The following is a 25,914-nucleotide window of genomic DNA, read 5'->3' as shown; positions in this document are numbered from 1 at the left end:
ACGTTAAAGAAATCGTTATATGCAAATTTCCATCATAGAACGCGCTGTCTGATTGTTGATCAAGATGTCTGTTAAGCAACAAAAGTCGCCTGTAACATAACAAGATAAAAACACAACGGAGCTAGAAAGTCAATACAATCTTTAATAGTTAATTATCATTGTAATTGATTTAATGAAGTAAAACCCAAAAGTTAAAAACTTGTCCGAAAGGGCCAAAATGTGTAACTCATAATACGTATGATGCAAATAGCATACAACATGCAAAAGTACAAAATGTCCGAAAGGTCCGAAAAGTAAAAATATGCCCGAAAGGTCCAAAAATGCCAAAAGCACAAAAAAATATAATTTTTTTTGTATTAATGAGATGATTAATTATTATATGGCGCAATGTCCAAGAGTTAGCAAGACTTCACTCTAAGCGTCCACGGAACACTCTCCTCAAGAATCCAGACACACGTGACAGGAAAACTCGAACTGGGGACTGGGTCGGGGTGTCGTCATCATCGAGGTTGATATCGATGAAGTGAGGGGCATCACGGAGGACGGAGGCAGAGAGAGGGGCAGGGTATGGGATAGAGGTGGAAGGGACGGGCAGTTGTAACAGGGGTTCAAGGATGGTCATGTATCTCCCAGTTGGATGCTGACAGGGAGGGAGAGAAGGACATGTAGAGAGTGACAGATGGAAGTAGAAAGAAGAGAAAGAGGAGGGAAGTGGGAAATAAATTGATTAAGCTATACTTAGATATGTTACAAGAACGTTAGTAATTAAATTATGTGGTAATTAGTACTAATAACTGCACATAGTTTCCAAATCAATTTCTAAGATACCCACTTGGCGAGGAGGGGCGAAGATGTCAAAGTTCAAGGGGAACCTGATCACGAGGTCAACAGCTGTCGGGAAAGAAGGAATGAGTCATAAATAACAATACACCAGACATGATAGACAGTATAAACGATTTAAAACAAACAAACAAACATTTCAAGTTATCTTGTTGATTCACCGTCTTCCCAATCAGGTAATATATTACAAATTAAAAAGTGATGATTTAACACCCAATAGAAATATGATTGACCCTCATCAATACGAAATACTTAAAGCAATGGTTTCATAGTCAGGCTATTCATGTGGTACACTAAAAATACCGTCACGGGGTGTCAATGATGAGGTGAACTTACATAAAATTACACAACATTTCGTATGTAATGTACAATCATTGTCTTATCAGATACACTGCTTAGGGGCATTTAGAGTTTCAACAGAATTATCTAAGATATGTGATTACATCATATGACGGAATTGTTTACTAAAGGTTAGGCTTAAGGCAGAAATATATAGTGTATAGGTGTAGACTGAACATGAAGACGTATAACTGTATACAAAAAGTGAACATAATTACATGTAGTTGTGTTGTACACAATGGCCAGTAATTTAGCAGGGAAAATATCGCCCAAACCAATGTGCCGTCTCACCAATGTTAGGTGACCAATAGAGAGTTTTTATTTCATAGTTTAAGTATCCTAAATGTTGTCAGCGTGGGACATAAATTATGTTTGTTTTCATTAATGAACGAAACTATCAAGTGGTCATAGTTTTTGCATTCTCAGAATATAACTCGGTAAAAGTGATTTTGATTTAGATATTCATTGATACCCCCAGTGTCATAGTCAGAGGCTGTTTAGGACTTTCAGCATAGACAGCAGATCACCTGCAATCTATGCTAGTGACTAATGTTCAGATGTCAAAACACGTCTCATACAGTTTACCATTTATAATATACTACAACTGGGGAAAAGGGTGTGGGCGTGGTGTGTTAATATTGTTAAGAGCATGTGAATATGTTACTTTCAATTTTATTGTGTTTGTGGTTCCACACTTATATTGTTTCACCCCCAAACACTTAAATATAAAGTGTGTGAGGCTGTGAACATGAAATCATAATTCAGACTTATGTAAATTTATCTTTGGTATTAGATTTAGCTGACAAGCAAGTGTTTTGTACTACTCCCTATCAACATAGATCCAGGCTTCAATTATATTTTAAGATCTTACAAGGATAAATATATGCAAAATAAAATGCGCATGTCATCAAAGATATTACATGATTTGTGTTCATGTTACATACTAATTTGTAATTTATTTTAACAATATACAGTGCGAGTACTACACATGTAAGATCGACATAAGCTTCATCTGGGGAGATGTTCCTTCCTCCCTTCATGATATTTATTATATATTTGAGATTGGTTGTTATCATTTTAAGTTACATGGTCCTGTGCTTGTATCTTATAAGGGCTGTACTTTCTACATTTTGGGCAAGTAAATGTTATTTTTAATTACAAAATACAACGTGTGCTCTGAAATGTGGGTCCTGCAGATGTCACAGATGAGGTTGTCTCACGCCATTATGGAACTTCTATTTTCGAGCACTTTTTCAATGTTGATGTCCAATTTTCGACGTTTATGCATCGCTTTGCAGCGTTAGAAATTGACACTAGTCCTGTAGTCCTTACCAAACTGCCCAAAAGTAAAGGTATCCAAAGGACTAGTAGAAATTGGCCCATTTTAAGGGTTTTGCTATATGTTATCATTATAAGGACTAGTGGACAAATACTGTTAGTTTCTAACCCTGCTTTGATATTCAATTTCAAGGTTTAAAACATATTAACCATACAAACGCAAGTGGGATCTGCTGATTTTGAGCTTCATGGCCCTATTTTTCCTATAGTGATGCTGTCGCGTGCGGCTTTACTAGTAAGCATCAAACAAACAAGGCGGATAGGTGTCCGGTATAATGCATGTATACCAAAAGGTCTCAATTAACGTGAAATAGATCTTATGATTAACACATGACAAATGGTCATATGTGATTGCAGTAATGATCGTGTTCTGGAAGTTTCTGTTCTACCATACTTCAGATTATGACAAATAAGTCATAATACAGAGAACTATAACCACAATAACTACTTTAGAAATAAAGAAATACCTTGGGAGTATGAACTCATAGTGTTCATAAACTGAGACGAGCACTATGTGAGACAACAGGCAGAAAAAGCGGCAATATGACAGCAGTATGATAGCGACAATAATGGCGATATCAGTAGTGAAACTGTCGTCATGACGACGTCATAAATCACGCGAGACTGTCATGGCACCACGTGAGGTTAACAGCCTGACAGGTTTTCTTCCTGCTCTACGCAAGTCGGGATCCAAGTCATGCTTCCAGATGACGGGTGGTTCTAATTTAATGAGTTAATACATCTATTTAGAATGAATGTACATCTGATATCAGAGCATCAAAATCTAGCCGCATCAAGTTACACATGTTGGGACCACAGACCTATTGATGTTCATGATACTTTCTGAGTGTGCGTCTCCAGATCAAGGAAACTGGACTTCGATCAAATGTAGGTAGGGTTCATGAACGTGTCCATAAGAGGGAACACTTTCATAAAACTGTGTACATGTCACGGCCGAGGTGTAAATCACTTAAGCATTTGCCAAAATGCCAAACTATTTCAGTCATTTTAGAATTATTTTTCCGTCAGATTGACTAAAAATTTAAACAGACTAGTTAAGCTGAGAGTTAGAACCCAAAAATTGAAAAAAAACCATATACATTAACTTTCGTTTTCTTTAAATCCTATCATTTTCAGTCACTGATTAATAAAATAGTTACATATAAATTGGTTGGAATTGGTCATCATAATATAATACATGGAAAAATAATTGTAATATGACTGAAATATTTTGGCGTTTTGTACATTGCCTAAATGAAAATATCAGTCATTTTACACATAGACTGATTTTACACACTGTCTAGCTGTAACATGTTACATAAGACAATTCCTGCACTGTTCAGGATGTTCAAGAATTTAAAGTTTTCATTTTCTGTGCTTCCCTAGTTGAAATGTTACTGTGTTTAGTACCAAAAAGATAAACCGACCAGAATATATGTAGCTCTAAGAACCGTTCCATACATAATTTCTACCTTCACATTGTGAGAACTGGGCTAACTTTAAACATTGGTAGATTATTTTTCACCAGTATGGCTCTCAAACCATTCTGTATGGCTTCAGGAGGATTTGCACAAAACCCAAGACATAGCGACATTTGCGTATGCCTTTTACCGGTAATTATAGCCAATTGACTTCATAATCTCCTTTGTACACGAATTTTTAAGTCATTGATTTATCTGTTCGGGCCGCTTCCACAATTGGAACAGATTCAAGAGTGATGCAGGAAATACATCCGATGACAAAATGAGATGTGTATTTCGTCACCTACTGAAGCATTACGTGTGCAAATTCTTCTTACTTTGGGGAATAAGGATTTGCAGTTTAAAATGATCTCTCTTATCTATCTACCCTCAGCCCCACTGTAGTTCTCCAAACATCCTTGCAAAGCCTGTCCTCACAATAAGCCGCATATAGTCACTGTTAAGGAATAAGCAAAGGGAAGGTCCCCTCTGTAAATCTATGTTGTGCCAAACATGTTCAGAATGAGTAGCCTTGCTGTGGCCTAAAACACTTTTTAACAAAGTAGCAAACTTTGAGATGTAAACAGCCAATATAATTCAGGGTTTTTGTCATCATTATATATATAGCAGTTTAATCCTACTTATATGGGGGTACTATTTATTTTAGATATGTTTAAACACAAGTGTTAGGTAGAACATACCATGGTGTCTGAAAGTTAAGTTTCGGTAATTCTTATTATGTGTTTTATTTTAATCAAAACTGCTAAATTGCGGTTAAATTGAGCTGGAGGGTGTGTCTGTAACCCTAAGTTTGCACATCAACATTGTTTAATGTTGCTAAAAATAAAACATATTACGTAAAACATGTTGATATATTGTACATAACCTTTCTAACTCAATGAATAAAATGATCTTTTAAAGATACACACTTTTATTTATATTGGTGTTTGGTAAGAAATACTTGTACACAAAAAGAAGTGTCTGTCCTGTTACCAGGATGGATCAAAACTGAAAAATGAATAATCCTTCAAGATTCCAATAATTCAAAATAACAGAAATACACTTTACTTCCTGTACTATCATGGCAGCAGTGTCCTTCAAGTGAGAGAAGACCTTGGATAATTCTGCTTGACAGGGAAGTTTATTCCTGTCATGAATACCCTTTTCCTATGTGCTGTTACTTGTTATTTTGGCCCAAACAAATATTTTTTTCTAAAACCATTTTTTCAGAATATTAGAAAATATGAACTGTTCACAATGCCATGTGGTCTCAACATTTCAAGGGAGAACTCATTAAAAAAACTGTAATTCATGTCAATTTGTCTATGCTGTTACTGTCTGTGCTGTTACCATCAAACATGTAACAGGACAGACACTGGTGGTAATAGCACAGACATTCCGTGGTAACAGCACAGACTTATCGTCATCTTAAACTGTCTTTCCTAGTTTAACCAATCAATAATATAATTACCATATTTACTCAAATAATTCCTTTTGAAATAACACAGACATTCAAGAGGCTATGGTTGTACAAATCTTCCAAGCTGAATATAAACATGTTGCTTAAGACATAAAAGTAACAGCAGAGACAAATATTGGTAACAGCACAGACATTTGGTCAGCTTTATCCAACTTTTCTTATCCAATCACTCAATATTCTAATTTTATGAAACATTAAGAGATATGTTTTCAAATTTATCATAGTTTAGAAGAAAACATATGCATAAAAACCACTGACGACTTTGTTCAAGCAAGTTATCTGATAAAAAAATAACAGCACAGACATTCCGTGGTAACAGCACAGACTTATCATCACCTTAAACTGTCTTTCCTAGTTTAACCAATCAATAATATAATTACCATATTAACACAAATAATTCCTTTGAAACAACAAAGGGATTCAAGTGGCTATGGTTGTACAAATCTTCCAAGCTAAATAAATACAAGTTGCTTAAGACTTAAACGTAACAGCACAGACATTTGGTCAGCTTTATCTAACTTTTCTTATCCAATCACTCAGTATTCTAATTTTATGAAACATTAAGAGATATGTTTTCAAATTTATCATAGTTTAGAAGAAAACATATGCATAAAAACCACTGACGACTTTGTTCAAGCGAGTTATCTGATAAAAAAAATAACAGCACAGACATTCCGTGGTAACAGCACAGACTTATCATCACCTTAAACGGTCTTTCCTAGTTTAACCAATCAATAATATAATTACCATATTAACACAAATAATTCCTTTGAAACAACAAAGGGATTCAAGTGGCTATGGTTGTACAAATCTTCCAAGCTAAATAAATACAAGTTGCTTAAGACTTAAACGTAACAGCACAGACATTTGGTCAGCTTTATCTAACTTTTCTTATCCAATCACTCAGTATTCTAATTTTATGAAACATTAAGAGATATGTTTTCAAATTTATCTCAGTTTCGAAGAAAACATACAAAAAAATAGACTAAAAAAACAACAGAAGGGTGAGGTTGAGAAAAGTGTGGAGAGGACAGGTGGTGTGCTGGAGAAGGGTGAGATTGAGAAGAGTGTGGAGAGGACAGGTGGTGTGGTGGAGAAGGGTGAGATTGAGAAAAGTGTGGAGAGGACAGGTGGTGTGCTGGAGAAGGGTGAGATTGAGAAAAGTGTGGAGAGGACAGGTGGTGTGCTAGAGAAGGGTGAGATTGAGAAAAGTGTGGAGAGGACAGGTGGTGTGCTGGAGAAGGGTGAGATTGAGAAAAGTGTGGAGAGGACAGGTGGTGTGCTGGAGAAGGGTTAGATTGAGAAAAGTGTGGAGAGGACAGGTGGTGTGCTGGAGAAGGGTGAGATTGAAAAAGTGTGGAGAAGACAGGTGGTGTGGTGGTGACGGGTGAGATTGAGAAAAGTGTGGAGAGGACAGGTGGTGTGGTGGTGACGGGTGAGATTGAGAAAAGTGTGGAGAGGACAGGTGGTGTGGTGGAGAAGGGTGAGATTGAGAAAAGTGTGGAGAGGACAGGTGGTGTGCTGGAGAAGGGTGAGATTGAGAAAAGTGTGGAGAGGACAGGTAGTGTGCTGGAGAAGGGTGAGATTGAGAAAAGTGTGGAGAGGACAGGTGGTGTGCTGGAGAAGGGTGAGATTGAGAAAAGTGTGGAGAGGACAGGTGGTGTGGTGGAGAAGGGTGAGATTGAGAAAAGTGTGGAGAGGACAGGTGGTGTGGTGGTGATGGGTGAGATTGAGAAAAGTGAGAATGGCACTTTACTATCCGTTCCAGATAATACACAAGAGTATCTTGGAAAATTTGATGTTGTGTTATATGATGGTTTTCCATATCCTGGATATGTAGAAGATGTTTCTACCTGTGACATATATGTGGAATGCATTCACAAGCCTAGCAAAAAATGGGATTCAACATGATTCCTTTGGCCAAGAATCCCCAAAGACAAATGCTGGTACAAGCACGAATTATTACCATCATTCCTGAACCAAAGAAGATTGAAGGGACTGCTTCCCACTTCAGTGTTGAATAAATTGACTGGGAAGCTATTACAGATATGATAAAACAGAAACAATAAACAACCTGTGGTTTCTGGTTGAATGAAAGGCATCATTTAATTCTGGCACTAATCAAACAATCATAGGTACAAGTGAATTGTACTTTTAGGGAAACTATAAATCACCCATTCAGACCGTTTATTTGAGTATTTGCGAACACAACTGCAAAAGAAATACAGCTTCAACAGGAAATCTTCTGATAATTTTTTTCTCCAGAATATATTGATGTTTGACATTGATAAAGTTGGTTATCATGTTGTTGCTTCAGGACGAGAACTGTCACATGACTGTTTAGTGTAAGTTTAAATCAATTTAAACTCTTTGTAATTCATGGGATTAACCCAAAATGCAAATGGTATTGTCTTTGGCGTTACTTCAGCTGTGCTGTTACCTACCATTATCGTAAATTCAGATTACATAGATGAACATTCAGTTAAAAACGTCCATTATTTGTATCTAATAAGGGCTATACTTTCTACATTTTTGATAAGCAAACGAATCACTTGGTAGAGCTTAAGGATTGACAAGTCGGGCTTGTGTGCAGGAAAACGGCTTTCTTATTATTATAGTGGATTACTTGAATCTAATAAGGGCAATACTTTCTACATCTTTGATAAGCAAACGAATCAGTTGGTAGAGCTTAAGGATTGACAAGTCGGGCTTGTGTGCCGGAAAACGGCTTTCCTGTTAGTAGTAGTAGCAGTAGTAGAAGTAGTTGTAGTAGTAGTAGTAGTAGTACTAAAAATCGCAAACATTCTTGAGAGCTAAAAAGAGAATCTAAAATTTAAGTTTAATTTAAATTTAATTACAAAATACAACGTGTGCGCTGAAATGTGGGTCCTGCGGATGTCACAGATGAGGTTGTCGCACGCCATTATGGAACTTCTATTTTCGAGTACTTTTTCGATGTGATGTCCAATTTTCGACGTTTATGCATCGCCTTGATATTCAATTTCAAGGTTTGAAATACAAACGCATGTGGGATCTGCTGAATTTGAGCTTCATCGCCCTATTTTTCCTATAGTGATGCTGTCGCGTGCGGGTTTACTAGTAAGCATCAAACAAACAAGGCGGATAGGTGTCCGGTATAATGCATGTAGGGCTGCATTTATACCAAAAGGTCTCAATTAACGTGAAATAGATCTTATGATTAACACATGACAAATGGTCATATGTGATTCAGGGTTAGAAACAGTTTTCGTCCACTAGTCCTTATAATGATAACAAATAGCAAAACCCTTAAAAAGGGCAAATTTCTTCTAGTCCTTATGATACCTTTACCATTGGGCAGTTTGGCAAGGACTATAGGACTAGTGCCAATTTCTAACGCTGGTGATTGCAGTAATGATCGTGTTCTGGAAGTTTCTGTTCTACCATACTTCAGATTATGATAAACAAGTCATAATACAGAGAACTATAACCACAACAACTACTTTAGAAATAAAGAAATACCTTGGGAGTATGAACTCATAGTGTTCATAAACTGAGACGAGCACTATGTAAGACAAACAGGCAGAAAAAGCGGCAATATGACAGCAGTATGATAGCGACAATAATGGCGGTATCAGTAGTGAAACTGTCGTCATGACGACGTCATAAATCTCGCGAGACTGTCATGGCACCGCGTGACGTTAACAGCCTGACTGGTTTTCTTCCTGCTCTACGTAAGTCGGGATCCAAGTCATGGTCTAATTTAATGAGTTAATACATCTATTTAGAATGAATGTACATCTGATATCAGAGCATCAAAATCTAGCCGCATCAGTATTGTTAAGTTAAACATGTTGGGAACACAGACCTATTGATGCTCATGATACTTTTAGATTTTGCGTCTCCAGGTCAAGGAAACTGGACTTCGTTCAAATGTAGGTAGGGTTCATGAACGTGCCCATGTAAGTTAATACATACATAGGTTCTTTCATTGAATGTATCGTGTAGAGGACTACTTCAGTTTAGGATTATCGCCTTTTTGGCAGCCAGGCCGTGTGCATGTTGCAGTTTCTTTCTCAATGACTATGTATATTTGAGCATAGATCTTGGCTTTACTGGCTCTATGTTCAGACCAAAAGCTAAATCTGTGGGAAGTTTTGGGTGACGTACAACATAAGAAAGTATGGAGAATGCTTGTTGGTCTCATGCCTTGAACAGTCATAGGCATGAATTAAGGGCGCAACCTGTGTCTGCAATCTTTCTTAGCTTCTGGATCCAGTGTTCCCAGCATGTTCAAAAGAATTCTGTTAAATCTTTCACACAGGTCATTACCCATTGCGTGACATGGTGTACTGCAGGACTTGTCAGTTCTTAATAGCTTACAGAGCTCGGTCATCAGATTTCCAACAAAGTTATCACCTTTGTCGGAGTGGATCCTCCTTGGTGACCCGTAGTGACTGACGAAGTTGTTAAAGAATAGATCTGTCGTGGTTCTGTCCGAGGTGTTCTTGAGGGGTAAACTTGGACGTATCTAGTAAACTGATCTGTGATTACTAGCACGTACTGATGTCCTCCCTTTGATGATTCTAAGGTAAGAAAATCAATGCACTAGTATTTGGGTTGGCTCGATGTTTACTAATGGGTCTCTGTCTGTATTCGCTTTCTTCTTGACACATCGTTCACGAGTCCTTAGATGGATGTTAACATCACGTGCCATGCCTGACCAGAAAAAAAACGTTCCTTCAGCAGGGAAAATGTCCTGTCTCCCCAGGGTGTCCGACGCTGTCGTGCAAGCTGCTGAGGGCTGCTGAACTACATCTAGAAGGTAAGACTAGCTGTTCCTGTTCAGTGACCTCTGGACTGGTGATTCTGTATAAAACTCTATGCTTGATCCTAAAATGATGGCAGCCTTTTAGCAGCGAGGTCATTTCCTTGTCCCAAATGCTAAGTGTCCTGTCGGATTTCTGTCCAACTCCAAGACTGTCCATGCTTGTGGCAATAGCTTGGTTTTGCGTGACTCCATTCCTTGGCATTGTGTACTTGTCATCAAATACTTCTGAGTCAGCATCACCTATAACATCAGCAGACATGCAAAATGTTTCCTACCAGCTAGGGACCGAAACCTTGTTACAAATTGCACTCACTATGTTAGTTCTACTGCGTCAGTGTCATCTCTCTTAGGTAATCTTGACAAAGCATTGCTTGGTATCTACGTTTCCTTTCTTTGGTCTGTAGGTGATGGTGCAGTTATAAGGCCGCCAACCATCCGTGTCCTGTTGCATCAAGGTGAGCTGTCGTGGGTTATTGTCCGTGAGTACAACAAAGTTGTTTCCATAGAGGTGATTGTAGAATTCTTTCAGAGATGACCCATTTCAAACATAAGAATTCCAACGTGTGCTGAACATTTCTTTTCTGATCTACCCAACCCTCGGCTGGCATGGGCAGCCACTCGTTGTTTACCTGTCTTTTTGGTACGAAACAGCTCCAAGGACGTGTGTACTTGCGTCCGTTTACAGTTGCAATGGTTTGGAGAAATCAGCATATCCCAACACAATCGGGCGGTCGGGTAGCCTAGTGCATTGTTTAAGCGTTCGCTCGTCACGTCGAAGACCCGGGTTCGATTCCCGACTTGGGTACAATGTGTGAAGCCCATTTCTGGTGTCCCCTGCCGTGATATTGCTGGAATATTGCTAAAAGCGGCGTAAAACCATACTCACTCACTCATCTTCTACGGGTAGAGAGTGGAGATACACCAATTCCGCTCCTGCTTAGGGTGTTCTTGAACATTACAGAATCCTTTCGACGACCTTGGTGTGTGGTGTTACTGGGTTATTAACGACTACATTTTCATCAAAAGGTGGGGATATAATCATAACGGCACAAACAAGGGTTAAATAATGCTCATTTATTCTGAGTAAGTTATATGCTATGTATAATATCAAGCAGTACGCAGATATTAGGTTATTGGATCCCTAATTGACTTTTTACAATAAACAAATCCAAATGGGATACTGGAAATGAAAGTGTAAAAAAGTACGTCATTTTCGAAAAATAATGGTTTCCGTGTGAGGAATGAAACAGTATTATGCTTTGATTTGAGTCGCGTTTGCTAGAACCAGATACTGGCACAAGTCGACCCGTGAAATTCCGGGGTATAATACGAGGTCTTCAGCAATCAGTGCTTGCCGTTAAAGGCGACTATGCTTGTCGTAAGAGGCGACGAACGGGATCGGGTGGTCAGGCTCGCTGACTTGGTAGATGCATGCCTTGTATCTTAAGGCGGGGATCGGTGCTCATGATATCGATCACTGGGATGTCTGGTCTGGACTCGATTGTTTACAGACCGCCGTCATATAGCTGGAATACTGATGAGTGCATCGTTAAACAACAAACAAACCAAACCAAACATTTCATGCCATTATCCTGGAAGCATAATAAAATTGCTTTGTAAATTAATACTCTATATGCGCATGGTAATCGACCGTGATACACTTAGAGTTGTGATATTTCACATGGCCAAATACCAGCTGATCATGCTCAATCTCACGATACACCCGCCAAACAAAACCGCACGAATTATCTCCCCTGATGGAACACGTTTGCTCAGGAAACATTTATGATTCTAGGTGTGTGTTCATTGCCAAAGCTTCTATTTAGAGGTCTGAGTTCTGGTACAATACGTCATTTTCTTCAAGAAATGGCTATATGTACGATGGCCCATAAGGGACATGGAGTCTGTTTTTCAATATTTTGATATTTCACTTACTTTTATCGTAACCTTTTGCAAATTAACCCAATTCTTCATACAAATATGTGATAAATCATATATATAAACAACCGAAAACATGGAAAATGTACTTTCAAGTAGCTATTGTATCGCTGAAATGTAAATCGAAAATGTCAAAAACTAAAATGAAAATGTCAAAAACAAAAACGAATATGTCAAAAACAAAAGCGAAAATATCAAAAACTAAAATGAAAATACAGAAAAGTATTTCCACCATGGTGTAAATATTATCACTGAGGTGGAAATATTATCACCGTGTTGTAAATAGTTTTCACCACGGTGGAAATTCTTTTCTGTATTTTCATTTTAGTCACTTTTGTTTTTGACATATTCGCTTTTGTTTTTGACATATTCGTTTTTGTTTTTGACATTTTCATTTTAGTTTTTGACATTTTCGATTTACATTTCAGCGATTCATTATCTACTTTATACATGATTTATCACATATTTCTATGACAAATTTGCAAAAGGTTACGATAAATGTAAGTGAAATATCAAAATATTGAAAAACAGACTCACTGTCCCTTATGGGACACTGTATATATGAATACATTTAACTACAACAGAGTGTGACCTATGTTTAGATTCGGTGTGACCAATATAGAAAATCTGTTTCTTGAAGAGAATATATCCATCATGAGTTCTGGGTTTCTTGTTTCAAGCTACAGTCAATAATATTCCAACTATATCATTGCGGTTTGTAAATAAAAAAATCTGGGTCATACAAAACAGTGGATGATATTAACCGCAACATCTCACACAGTCACCGATTTGACCATCCACTCTACTTTAGTTACTTGTTTGTTTCTTTGTTGTTTAATGCAGCACTCAGCAATATTCCAGCTATATTATGGCAGTCTAAATAATCGAGTCTAGACCTGACACTCCAGTGATTGACATCATGAGCATCGATCTACGCAATTGGGATACGATGACATGCATCAACCAAACAAATTCAACCTTAATAGTTCAATACAGCAAAATCAAGATTTGAATAGGTGATAATACTATTAGGAAACTAAGTGTATTTACAGCCATAAAAGCCAATACCATAGTTTCAAACTAAATAATAAGTGTATCCTGAACACATACAGAAAATGTACTACATGCAGGTGGTAGGTGGCTGGTGGGAATTTAACAGTTACTACCATACTTTCTCTGGTTGATTTTGAGAAAGTGAAAAGTATTTCTGAATATTCTTAGTTTTATTTCTTCCTGCCACAGCCTAGTGTAAAAGCTCTGATTAATAAGTAGTACTGATACAAAATCTCACCTAATCATTGAGTCAAACACAAATATATATTTAAAGATGCACACAGAAAACTATGTTTATAACAATTACACAATTCGCTTATACATAAAAAGGTTTCCACCAAATGTTAAGAAGAGCACGACAAGGTGTCCATCATGCTCAGAAATGCATAATATCACAAGCACCATTTCACCATTTATCAATCTGGCATGGTTCACATCAGCTCATGACCTGCTCAGCACACATTTCCTCATTTTGGGAGGAAGATTGCATGATTCAGCAATAAAATAATATATCACAGCAAACCTTGATGCCCATTTCACCAGCATGAAGGATTTCAAAGTATTCTAAGGATCACCTTTGTAGTATATATTTAAAGTAAAACTGAGATATATGTAACAAGTATAAAAATAATATACCCCCTGAGTTGCAAGTAGAGATGTTATGAAATAAAATATGAATTATACAATTCTTCTGCATCGATATGTTAATTGTCATGTGAATATACAAATTAACCAATGTTGGATATTAGTGCCTGTAATTTGCAAAGAAAAACTGGACACTTTTCACTGGGTCTTGTGGCTCTTGAGGTACTCACACATTGTGTACCCAGAGGGGGATCAAACCTCTTTCTCCGTGACAGGCCACTGCCCGTGTAGCACAGATAAATAAGCCATTCACATTATTTCTAGGATCAATCTAGGATCATTGAAACTTGCAAGAGACACATTCCTGTAGTCTCAATGTATCACTATAGGTATAACATATTCCAGGCCTCAAAGATGCAACTAAAACGGTCACTAATGTGACCTAAATTTCAATTTGTCTACTGTCTAAATTTCAGAGGTAGCCAAATGACTACCTTGAAAAAATCTTGTGGTGACTAAAGTCTGTTGCAACACATATGTAAACACAAAAATAAACATGTCTGCTACTTATTGTACTCACAAATAATTCCTCCGAGAGTCAACAATGAACCCAAATACATAAATATTAATGTAATTAGTATTTTATTTTAGCTGATAGTTTATTGGATAAGCAAGGATATACCTATATAATCTAGTAGCATAAATTGCATCATTGTTCGAGTCACAAATAACAAAACTCAAGTACAGTTGCCACCAATAAACAATTTCAAGACTAATGCTATAACTTGTACATATAATAGCTATTTGATAAAAGATCATTTTGAATGCTTTGGCTACATACACTATTGGCTTGACTTCTTCATTTTACCACTGGAAAAAAATACTTGTAGCCATAGGGCTACTTAGGAAAATTTTAAACTTTGAGGCCTGTATTCTTTTCAAATAACAGTTCTGTGTGTTCCAGGCTATGAAATACTGTATAAAGTCTATCTCTGTGTCTGTCTCTGTAATGTATTAATTGTGAATGGCAGTCGGTTGGTTCCAGTCTATGAAATACTGTATAAAGTCTATATGTGTGTCTGCCTCTGTAATGTATTAATTGTGAATGGCAGTCGGTGTGGTTCAGTCTATGAAATACTGTATAAAGTCTATATGTGTGTCTGCCTCTGTAATGTATTAATTGTGAATGGCAGTCGGTGTGGTTCAGTCTATGAAATACTGTATAAAGTCTATATGTGTGTCTGCCTCTGTAATGTATTAATTGTGAATGGCAGTCGGTGTGGTTCAGTCTATGAAATACTGTATAAAGTCTATAAGTGTGTCTGCCTCTGTAATGTATTAATTGTGAATGGCAGTCGGTGTGTTCCAGTCTATGAAATACTGTATAAAGTCTATATGTGTGTCTGTCTCTGTAATGTATTAATTGTGAATGGTAGTCGGTGTGTTCCAGTCTATCGTGTGAACTGTCCCGGCTACCCCAGTCATCTTCCGGTACACCAGGAAGGGAGGTCCAGGGAGGAGAGGGTTGTCCGCCGAGTACACCGTGCAGGTCTTGAAGGCACAGGGGGACTCCCTCCAGCTGTATCTGAGCCCCAGGACAGTCTGCCCCTCCCCACACACCAGAGAGTACAATGTGATGCTGGTGGGGAGGGGGGAGATGATTGGTGCAGAGGTCCAGTAGGGGGGTTGTGGTGGAGGTGGTCCGCTCAACTTGGACTGGACACTGCACAGAATCTGAAATAGTTTGGTTGGGCATTAATCAAATCATTATCAAGTTTCAAGTAATCTGCAAAACATCTAAACAGATTTCTTCTTTTTAGGCCATATCAAAGCATGCTATAAAAGTGCCCTTGATCAGTTTCAAATGTGTTTATTCATCACGCAATATAAGCCATAGGCCCAGGTTAAAAAACCCATGAACTAGAGTGAGGAAAAATAGCATTATAATACAGACTGACTTGATAATAGTGTTTAATACTATAAACAGCTTTATATCTGCACCGTTAAAATATTGCGAATACCACACCAAAGACAATACTGCGACGATATATTTTTGCGAGTTCAAAGCAAGTGGACATAATCGGATTAGACGACAAACGAGAAGTAACAGCGCTTATTGGATGCACCCAAAGTGGAGACATGCTACTCCCCCCAAGTCATCTATCAAGGGATAACCGTGACACACTCAGCCAATCACTGGAGATGGCTTGTTTCCTGTGTGGACAAAATTGCAAAGGACACTGACGCAATCAAGCGAGGTTGGAGGAAGGCAGGATTACTGTGAGGTAACAGTGACACTAATTGGTCTGTTTACACTGTCATTTGTGATGTATTGTGTGACCATTCTGCATTCATTTGTGTTTTTAACTTATTGAGTAACTTGTGTGCTGTACATTCTGGTTGATGATTTCATCATTTGACGACGTGTTGCAATGAATAAAGTATGTGAACAACTACTTATTTATACTTATTTTTGCGTTTTTAATTTTTGCGATTGAGCCTGTTTACAGTATACATATTACGAGAATTGCTTGATTATGTTTTCATGTCTTGATTTTAACACATTTCATCATAATTAATTAACTTTTGATATCACATGTAATCAAAGGTTTGTTTTAAATAGGTTCTCAATACATATTTTGACATAAGGTCATGAACAGAGACTGTCCTGAATAAGGCTGTCATGTGATCTACAAGATACACTACTGAACTGACAAGAAACAAAAGTAATGTGTAGTTTACCTCAAATCCATCCCGGTTGTGGTACAGGATCGGTTGTGTGTATGTAAGGGTCAGGTTGCTTGACCCCTCAGTTATTGTCATGGGCCGTGGACCGTCAGCCAACACGTCCCGACTGTACGCCACCCTCAGCCCTCCAGCAACCAGCCGCTTGCCAACATCTGTCTTGTCTCGAAAATGGACTCTGAAATGAGGATTCATATTTTGTAACAGAAACATGTTGTCCTGTAGCATTGTTCAAATTGATGAGGTATGAAAATGGCTCTTTTGGCCAAAGGAAATGGCAAATTTTATTAAAGTACAAAAGTAGAGCTAAAATGATAAAGGATGATTTTTCTAACTATCAACAAATTTGTTATCCACGATGAACTTTTTTTCTCCATTTATTTAAACTTTACCTACATTTCCTGACAAAGTGATCATTGGACATCGAGAGGAAGATGTGAGAGGACTGTACTGGGTATTCAGTACTCACGGCCACCAAGGGGAGATAAAGTCAGCCAGATCCATGGCAACAGCCATGAATGTTTTCTCCATCTTAGGATTTGGAACATAGCCATAGTCAGCGGTCTGGTGCCACCGGATCTCCGGGAACCCGGACGTAGGAGGATCAGGATTCATTGGACCCAACTGTGCAAGTGAGATGATAATAAGGTTGATCTACAGTCTTGCAGTATCATCACCGAGGAAGGTAGGGAAGGGCTCCAAAAACTGGACCCATGATGGAAATCAAAACCAGGCTTTTGGCAAGACAATGCTCAAGCTTGTTTTAAAGATGTCAGCCGGTGTGAGTTTGTGTTTGCTGCACAACCCAAACTTTCGCTGGGGTCCTTTTATGACAAGTTGTTAGTCAACCCACTTGTGCATTCTGAGAGGGTGTGCTGTGTCGAGCACCCCCATCGTTGTCTGGACACCTTACATGTCCACCAATCATGTTTGTTGCTCACCTCGAGACTTTGGTATATATAGTGTACACCTACTGGGGGAGGGGATCTGGGTGTGGCCACCCTTTTTTCTTAAAAATCTGATGAAATTTGTATGCACATTTCCTATCATGATAACATGTTGATTTGGTTGTCAAAGTAAAATTATTAATAAATGGTCAAGTGGAAGCCCCTTGTTTATAATTCCGAGATCCACCCCAACAAACATATATGTGATTCCTGTTTTGCAAAGATGGACATAACCAGTGAGTTCCAAATGCAAAAACATAAAGGCATGCTTAGTATTGTAGTGGATATTTTATACATCTTGTTGTTTCTGAGTGCCATTGCATCTACATTCAAAAGGGTGTACTATCAAGGGTACATTTCTTTACTGTTGCACTTTCCATTTGGAAAGATCAAAATCTGAAGATTGAAGTTGTGAAGAAATGAAAACAAATCATTTCACAAAACGGACTTCTTGATCGTTAAAAACCCCACGCATCCTTCAATAAGATTGGGCAGCCAAAGTTCGTTCACGGTTCACCTGACATGATGTTCTGTCATCAGATCTACACAAAGTATGGGGTAAAAAATCTGTTTTGAATGAGATTTGAATATGATTAATTCCCATATTCCAAAAGGTCGCATGTTGCTTATAGCAAAATAACTGAGAACAGCTCTTCAATGTTCCTTACGTTGCAATGAAACCTCAATGACATCATAGCACTGTATAGCATCATTACTTGAATGTTGCTGCACTTTTGAAGGAAACAAACATGTCGTGACCCATTTTCTCAAAAACAATCACGCTAACCTATAAAAACTATTTCGTTTCTGTATAGATAAAGATTTTATCTTTATGTATTTAAAGTATTTAAAGTTAAATATTATTAACAATACTTTTAACTGTGAGGGCTTTGTAGTATAGTGAGAAATTGGTGTAGTAGGCAATAAGAACATCTTGTGTAATATAATTCATAGCTCCCCATCTTTTTTTAAAAATTGGTCAGTAGGACTTAGTCCAATCTCATTAAAATCAGATCTTAGTTCTTTGTTTAGAGGTAGCGAGAACTAAGATCTGATTTTAATGAGATTGGACTTAGTCATTTACCTCATAAAACATTTTATTCCAGAAAAAGGAATAGCGGGTATCTTTGAGGAAATCAAACAAATCCCAGCAAGCAGTCTTTCTATTATGTTTTTCTTAGTGCTACTAAAGTGCAAGAATGATTGCGTTGTAACTTAAAGTATACACTGTTTTGACAGTGTTTCTGCTAAAGAAGAGGACCAAAACTATTTTCTATCCCAGGTTTCCTGAGCAAGTGGTGAAAACAGATTTGGGAAACTAATGCTTATTGTATACGACAAGCCTTGAAGGTTGACTCAGCCCTTGTTGATCATACACAGCAGGATACACAGCCCAGCAGTTTCAGTTACCTGAACAAATCCAAAAGGGAAAAGTTTGTCAGTCTGTCCGAGTGAGCCCTGGTTGAACTTGAGTCTCCAGTCTGAGATCATGGCAGGGAAGGTGCAGTTGTACTTGTGGGTGTTGGCGCCAGGCATGGCATTGTTCTCTCCTGCATGGGACGGTATGGAAAATTCTTAATATTCCGATTCATTAAACTGTGCTTTATAACCCACTGGATACAAAATGACTCAAGAACCATCCATTCCCTGCCCACACTGGTGAACTACAGGTGTAAAATAACTTATAACCCATCCTCCCGAGGCCATCCTGCAGAGTCCAATCAAAATTGTGTGACGAACCATAAATCCAGTTCACAAACAACACAGATCTCAGGTTGAAGGATTTGCAAAGCATGTGTACTACCAACTGGGCATTGACAGATATTTTGCAAATCTTTTCATGTTTCCAATTCAGGTGCTCAAGTAGTGCTCACATATGATACAAGTCCTATTCCTCATACATGTACATGACATTTATGATACGGAAACACGCTCAGCTAATAATTTCTGTTTCTCATATAATGGATAGGTTTTTCGGGAGGATAAAGCCAATTAAGGATTGATTGTGCTACGCGGATTCATACAGTTTGCACATCGGTTTTTCGACCTCAATGAACCGAAAAAAATACACAGTCAATGCTTATAATTAAACGTAAAACATGTTTTATCTACAATAGTTTAACCCCAAACAGTTGCATATTTCAAAACAGACAAAAATGACGGCATTGATGAACATTCCAGGTGTAGGAATACATACAGTGGCGTGACATGAATCAGGTGATCGTTTAATTTATGCACATAACTTGACACGCCTACACAGTCAGTAGCCAATCAACGGAGAGTGGGATTAAAACAATGTTCATTGGACCTGTCAATTAAGGCAAGAGGCGAAAAGACTTGCAACAGTCAGACTGTAACGAACCGGAAGAAATATGTCCGAGAGAAGGCGGCTGTTTCAAATAACATGGTCATTTACTGCGTGATTCAAACATTACTTCTCTGATTACGGTAAAACAGTTGGAGAAATGCTAGTTAGAAATGAAACGCGAAGACATGAAAGTTCAACCGAGGCGAGCAGGAAAAAAAACTGGCGAGCGAGCCTGCACGTTTGATGTTTCATTCATTCTCGGCCTTCGGTTTCAAAGGGTAGTTTGGACAATGAATATGCATGAAAGTCGCTAAATGTCCTCTGCATGACGATACACGTGAGCAGAAAGGGAATTCCCTCGACTGTAATATTGGGATTCCCCGACATTCCGCAGTAATAAAAGTAGTGTGCAGCGGTGGGCGTGGCTTAATTTTTTACATTCATTGGGAAATGAATGCAATAACACGTGACCAATTCAGCTAATCAGAATGCAGGAATTTCCATGAACACAACGAAAATTTAATTATTGGTAAATATCCTGTATTAGGAATAAACACTATGTATTTAGAGCGCCAAGGCTTGCTAAATACAATGTTTATTCCTAACACAGGATATTATCATCCCCTAACAAAGTTGTGTGATAACCTCTATATATCCAACTAGGCCATACTCCATGGCTAAATTGTTATCTGCTGATCCGACATACTCAGCATGTGGATATGTATGACAAACCTAACAGTACCTTGGTACCAGATGGCTCCATATATGGTCATGTTGAGTAGAGGGTGGATCATGCAGTTCCACAGCTGGGTAGGGGTGAGCTGGTTCCTGTAGCCAGGTGTGTCCCTCTCACCGTCATCACTGAGGGGGAAACAGTGATGCTGACAATAGTCACTACACACTTGTGACTTGTGGCAAATTCTTATTATTTTCTTTTGATGTACAGATTTTTTACAATTTTGTATATGCGAAAGAGAATGAAAATTATTGTCAAAGAAATCCCTTTTGCAAATCATGCAAGTTAATATATGGAAAAACTGAATATTAAATACATATGAATTGTAAGCATTTTTGTAAACAATAATTCATACACGCATGCACGCATGTCGCTATGTAAGTGCAATAGTCTTTGTTGCAACGTTAAACCCCATTTCACCTCAGAAGTCAGAAGTCAAAATGTTACATGTCTAATTGAGACAAACAGCTCTCAGTCGTTTGAAAACCTTTTGTGATTTTCATATGTACATTTTAAAGTATTACATAACTCTAATATTTGACATAACCAGTGGTCAAAAAAAGATCCCTAATCCAACCTTGATCTTAATAATATCAATATAGCAACAGTAGACATATTTCTATAAATATTCTCATACATGTGCATGAAGGATTCCACAATCTCTGTAGAGGAAAGTCCACACTGGCCTAAGGCATCTCTTGATGACCAGGCCTCGATGGGGGTTCCGCCGTACGACGTGTCGATCAATCCAATCGGATATCCAAGTTCCTGGTAGAGATATTTGCCATACAACCAGCACACCGCGGAGAAATACACTCCAGTACCATCAGCTAGTGTCCCTAGAGACAGACAGACGTTAGTAGTATTAAACTCAAACTGACCAAACTGATATAAGACTTTGGGTGACCTTGGCCACATGGAACATGGGAAAAGTTATGCAAAAATGGCACTTTTTATGGAAACTGATACATATCTTATCGTGACTCAACTATTGTGAGATGTGACGACACAAGAATTAGGAGCAAGTAACTTTAATGAATCATCATCACCATCATCAACAACACAATCAAATCCAGCATCCTCATTACAACCGTCAAAGGTAGCATGTTGAACATCGTAGCAGTAACAACAGTCACCAGCTGTCCTCACGCCCATGCTTTTCGAAGATATTTGAACAAGACCTGTCCATTTGTCCTGCACAAATGTTTGTTTAAACTTCACTTCCATTTTGTCATCATTATAAAAATTAGCCATCACAATCATAAGTGCCCGATAACAGTGTCAGAACCTAGACTGAAGCGTCGCTCCTAACTGTAATAAAGAAGTTGTTCATCCATGAATCTTATCCTTACTTAGTACTCCAACTTCTAAATGCCTCTAAAAAAATCATCACAATCATGTATGAATAAGAATACAAACAGTGACATATTGTTATACCAATACAATGTTTGTTTTGACCTATTACAATATATTGTAATATATAGAACTCAAATTCTTACTGGACCTGTGAAGGTCCGGGTAGAGAATAGGTCTTCAGCAACCCATGACTGCCATAACAGGAGACTATGCTTGTTGAAAGAGGAGTCTTACGGGATCGGGTGGTCAGACTTGCTGACTTGGTCGATGCATGTCATCGTATCCCAATTGCATGGATCGATGCTCATGATGTCAATCATAGGATTGTCTGGTCCATACTCGATTATTTACAGGCTGTCGTCATATAGCTGGAATATTGCTGAGTGCGGCATTAAACAACAAAGAAACAAACAAGTTCTTAATGACAAATATTGTTTCATGTCTATTTTAAACATAGTTTCATAAAATAAAATAATCAATAATTCTCACATATACATATGTACTTATCTATGTGGGAATTCTTACTTTTGCTTGGTAGTGTCCAGCCCTCATTGATGGAGAGTAGGTCCAGTGTTTCTACAGGAGAATACTTGAGAGAGACATCAAACAGACGAATGTGAGGATAGTTGGCAGCATCAGCCAGTTCAGCAGAGCCATTGAATATCTGAAGGGACACACACACATGCAGTGTTGCAGTTACTCAATCACTTGTCTGGCAGACTAATAACTCTACTATAGTACTTTCCTGTAGCAAAACAATACCAGCCAACCACGGAATGTTGTGTCCCCATGCAGCTTTGACTGAACAGTGGTTGTTTCTGGGAAATGTATAGCCAGACAGTAATTTTTCAGTGCTGTTTACAAATGGGAATTCTGAACTGATTGTTCTAAAGATGTGGCATTACACAACATAATCCATACTTAGTTGCATGCCAATAAGTCCTCAGAATTTGTCATTTTGGCCTTAAAGCTAAAGTATTTTGTTTGGTAGCCAATGGAAACACAAGGAAACCTCTGTTTAATATTTTGGGAAGAACTGTAAAAGGTTTTTTACAAGCACCCTTTAATCGGAACTCACCTTGTCAACAGTGAACTGCATATTGGACTGGCCTGAGCAGATCCAGACATCCCCAAACAGGACATCAGTCAGGGTGATTGCCTCCAAGGCTGATGAAGCTGTGATTGTAAACGGTCCTGGCTGGGACACTGGGGGCAAGGTCACCTTCCAGATGCCGACACCATAGATGTTGTCCTTGTAAACTGTGGCTGACACTGTCTCCTGACCTTCCACCTTGACCTTGATGACCTCTCCGATGTTTGGTGAGTACCCCCAGATGACTGCCTGTTTCGGTGCCCTTTGTAGAACCATGTGATTCCCATAGTAGGAGGCGAACAAGATGCTGGGATCTTCAGCTGATGACTTATTGGCTGAAAATAATATCAAAAGTTTGTGCATACATTAAAAACTATACAGTCGAACCGTGTTATCTGGAACACAGCGGGACTGTTTGGTAACTTCAAGATAGAGAGGCATCCACATCCAGACAGATCAAGTAACAGAATTATGGAGAAATAGCAATATGATTGCATACACGAGGAATTGAGAACACAACATGTGCATATGATGACAAATTGAAATGTATTTTACCAGCAATGATTGATTACAATTGTGACAAATTATGTACAGGATGCATGTACCTTATTAGGCAGCAGTCACTATTTAGTCTGTCCACTTCACAAAAACAACAAAGGGCCACTCTCACCTCAAGCTAGTTTAGCTTATTGTGAGCAGATTCCTTTAATCCAACAATGATAGGCATGTTTTGATGTAACCTGGAAGTGCTGCCATGTTTTACTCATGATGTTTTATTTGTCAATAAAGATTACCATTACTTATGGATAAATATATATAAGTGTATTATTGGTTGAACAATTGGTTCAACTTGCTCTGTAATTTTACAGCGATGTTAGATGTGTTGAAAAAGGTACAAGATATACTTGGGCTTCTAACAACTATCATGTGGCAATGCCAACTTCCAGATAAAGGTACACAATTCTATAGAATCTTATACCTTGATACCTAGGATACAGTCCTAATTAACACACACACAATACACACACACACAGGTCCCCTGCCTAGTGTTTATTTTGGTATTGGATTGGATGGACGTTATGCATAGATGTGCAGACTGGTTATACCGCTGAATGTCGCAGACTGGAACGCTAATTGCGTCAATTACGGTAATTTTATTTCGAGCTATAAATAAGGGTTTTGCTTTTTCACCTTTGCTCGAAACTTCCTCTTCAAAGATGCGATTAATATGTTCACTTTGTGCTGTCGAAGCCTCCCATAGCAACAGGACTAACACTGACAAGCTGAAAGTGATGTGTGAATTCATCTCGCTCAATGAGTCGATCGGCTGTTCGTGGTTCGTGTTCCCTTGAAATATAATTATGGCTTCAAACAACAAACATTTGGCCACTCACCCGTGACACATGGCACAACGAGATCTGTGTATTTTGCTGAAGACAGGAATATAATTGCAGATAACTACATACATTCAATAATGCGTACCTGGCCTCCACGGTTCAAATTCAAAATATTCATTCACGTACGTGACGGTACAATGTTCATGTATAAGTAAACAAACTAGAGTTACTCCCCCTATATCTGATCGGCCGGGTATATATATATCTTGTGTGTGTGTGTGTGTGTGTGTGTGTGTGTGGAATATTGCTGAGTGCAGCGCAAAAAACAAACAAACAAACTCAGCCTCCATCTGCGCGAAGAAAACCGACCCAGCAAAAAAAACAAACAAAAAACACAAGTTATGCCATGAGAATCAAGTTAGCCTAAAATGTACTCTATTGTAGTTTGAGATGCATCAGTTGTGAGGATGAAGGGTTTGTTTTGTTCTGGATTTGCAAGGATGGGGGCTGTTGTAATGGCTTGCTTTAGCTTTTCGACTGCCTGTTGGCAATTTTTGGACAATTCATAGATGCGTCTTTTTTCAGAAGGCTGTATAGAGGGAAGACCAGAACCAGAACATTTTGCTACAAATTTGTGATAATACCAGGCCAAACCTAAGAAACGACACACGTCATGGACATTTTGGGGGATCTGTGTGACTGAATCTATTTTTGAAGGATCGACATGGATGCCATCTTTGCTGCAGCTATTCCCTTAGTGGGTGTATGGGCGGCCATAGACTAACATCTTGTCTCTGAAATGAACATATCGGACAGAAAAACAACAACAGTTGTTCAATTATCTTAATAAAAAAAAGAACAATGTGTAGGAAAGAAGTCAGTGCACCGTGAGCACGAAAGGACGTTTACAATAAGGTGAATTGAAATGTTCAAGAAACTTTTTAGAAAATATTATGTCATTTACATGTATTAGTATGTAACGCCAAATCTTTTGCCTCGGAAATGGTTAGCAAAAATGCCATAGGAGCATTTTTCAGGACGAAAGGGAGACGATTCCATCCAAAAACAATATCGGGTGTAATTTAGGCCGACTTGTGTTTTGCATCTGGATGAAGTGGTATTTGTCATAAGCCACTAGCACGATCAAGCACGCTAAAATTATTGGTAGAGGTGGAAGAGTGAAAACTATACGTTTGCATTGAGGGGTCCATAATCTACGGCCAAGTTGTTGAGAGCTATTACGTTTTTTAACCATGACAATGGAAGAGTGCAGAGTTTAGAACATTTCTTGCACCTGTCTGGAACATTCTTTCCTAATGGGTGCGTTTTGCCTATACAAAGGGAGTCTAACGGGTCTGACATCACCTATATCTATTTTGTGATGATGTGAGTGCATGTGTCCTACATTCTGACCAATCTGAGGCAAAAACTGATCTTTGTGATTGGAGAAATGCAGTTTACTGTGTACTTGGACTTGGAAAATGTATTTGGGGACAAAAGCTCCACGACGTTCATGGGTATTTTTGGGGTGCATGTCTAGCCTCACCAG

The 25,914-nt window shown here is 38.3% G+C and overlaps 1 protein-coding gene across 1 annotated transcript; it reads right to left on the bottom strand.

Annotated features, from left to right (window-relative positions):
* Positions 1-13,343: 13,343 nt before the first annotated feature.
* LOC139474838 (sialate O-acetylesterase-like) lies at positions 13,344-24,551 on the bottom strand. Its single transcript, XM_071257985.1, has 9 exons — positions 24,220-24,551; positions 23,014-23,363; positions 22,461-22,599; positions 21,217-21,418; positions 20,586-20,704; positions 18,946-19,085; positions 17,058-17,212; positions 16,586-16,766; positions 13,344-15,577 (listed from the first exon to the last, which is right to left on the bottom strand). The coding sequence occupies exons 1-9, from the start codon at positions 24,332-24,334 to the stop codon at positions 15,263-15,265; spliced, it is 1,716 nt and encodes a 571-aa protein (XP_071114086.1). The 5' UTR covers positions 24,335-24,551; the 3' UTR covers positions 13,344-15,262.
* Positions 24,552-25,914: the final 1,363 nt, after the last annotated feature.

Source organism: Haliotis cracherodii, unplaced genomic scaffold (genome assembly GCF_022045235.1).
Source record: "Haliotis cracherodii isolate W230 unplaced genomic scaffold, xgHalCrac1.p SCAF_3, whole genome shotgun sequence".
In the NCBI taxonomy this organism is placed as follows: Eukaryota; Metazoa; Mollusca; class Gastropoda; order Lepetellida; family Haliotidae; genus Haliotis; species Haliotis cracherodii.
This window is presented reverse-complemented; position numbering and strand designations above follow the sequence as displayed.

What these genes read in the sequence shown, in the direction of transcription:
- LOC139474838 (XM_071257985.1), bottom strand. Translation starts at nt 24,334, where the DNA reads ATGAATTCACACATCACTTTCAGCTTGTCAGTGTTAGTCCTGTTGCTA. An exon ending in CTGGACACTACCAAGCAAAA is followed by an intron (nt 21,419 to 22,460) that starts GTAAGAATTCCC and finishes GTCTGTCTCTAG; the next exon opens with GGACACTAGCTGATGGTACT. An exon ending in TCCCTTTTGGATTTGTTCAG is followed by an intron (nt 17,213 to 18,945) that starts GTAACTGAAACT and finishes TCACTTGCACAG; the next exon opens with TTGGGTCCAATGAATCCTGA.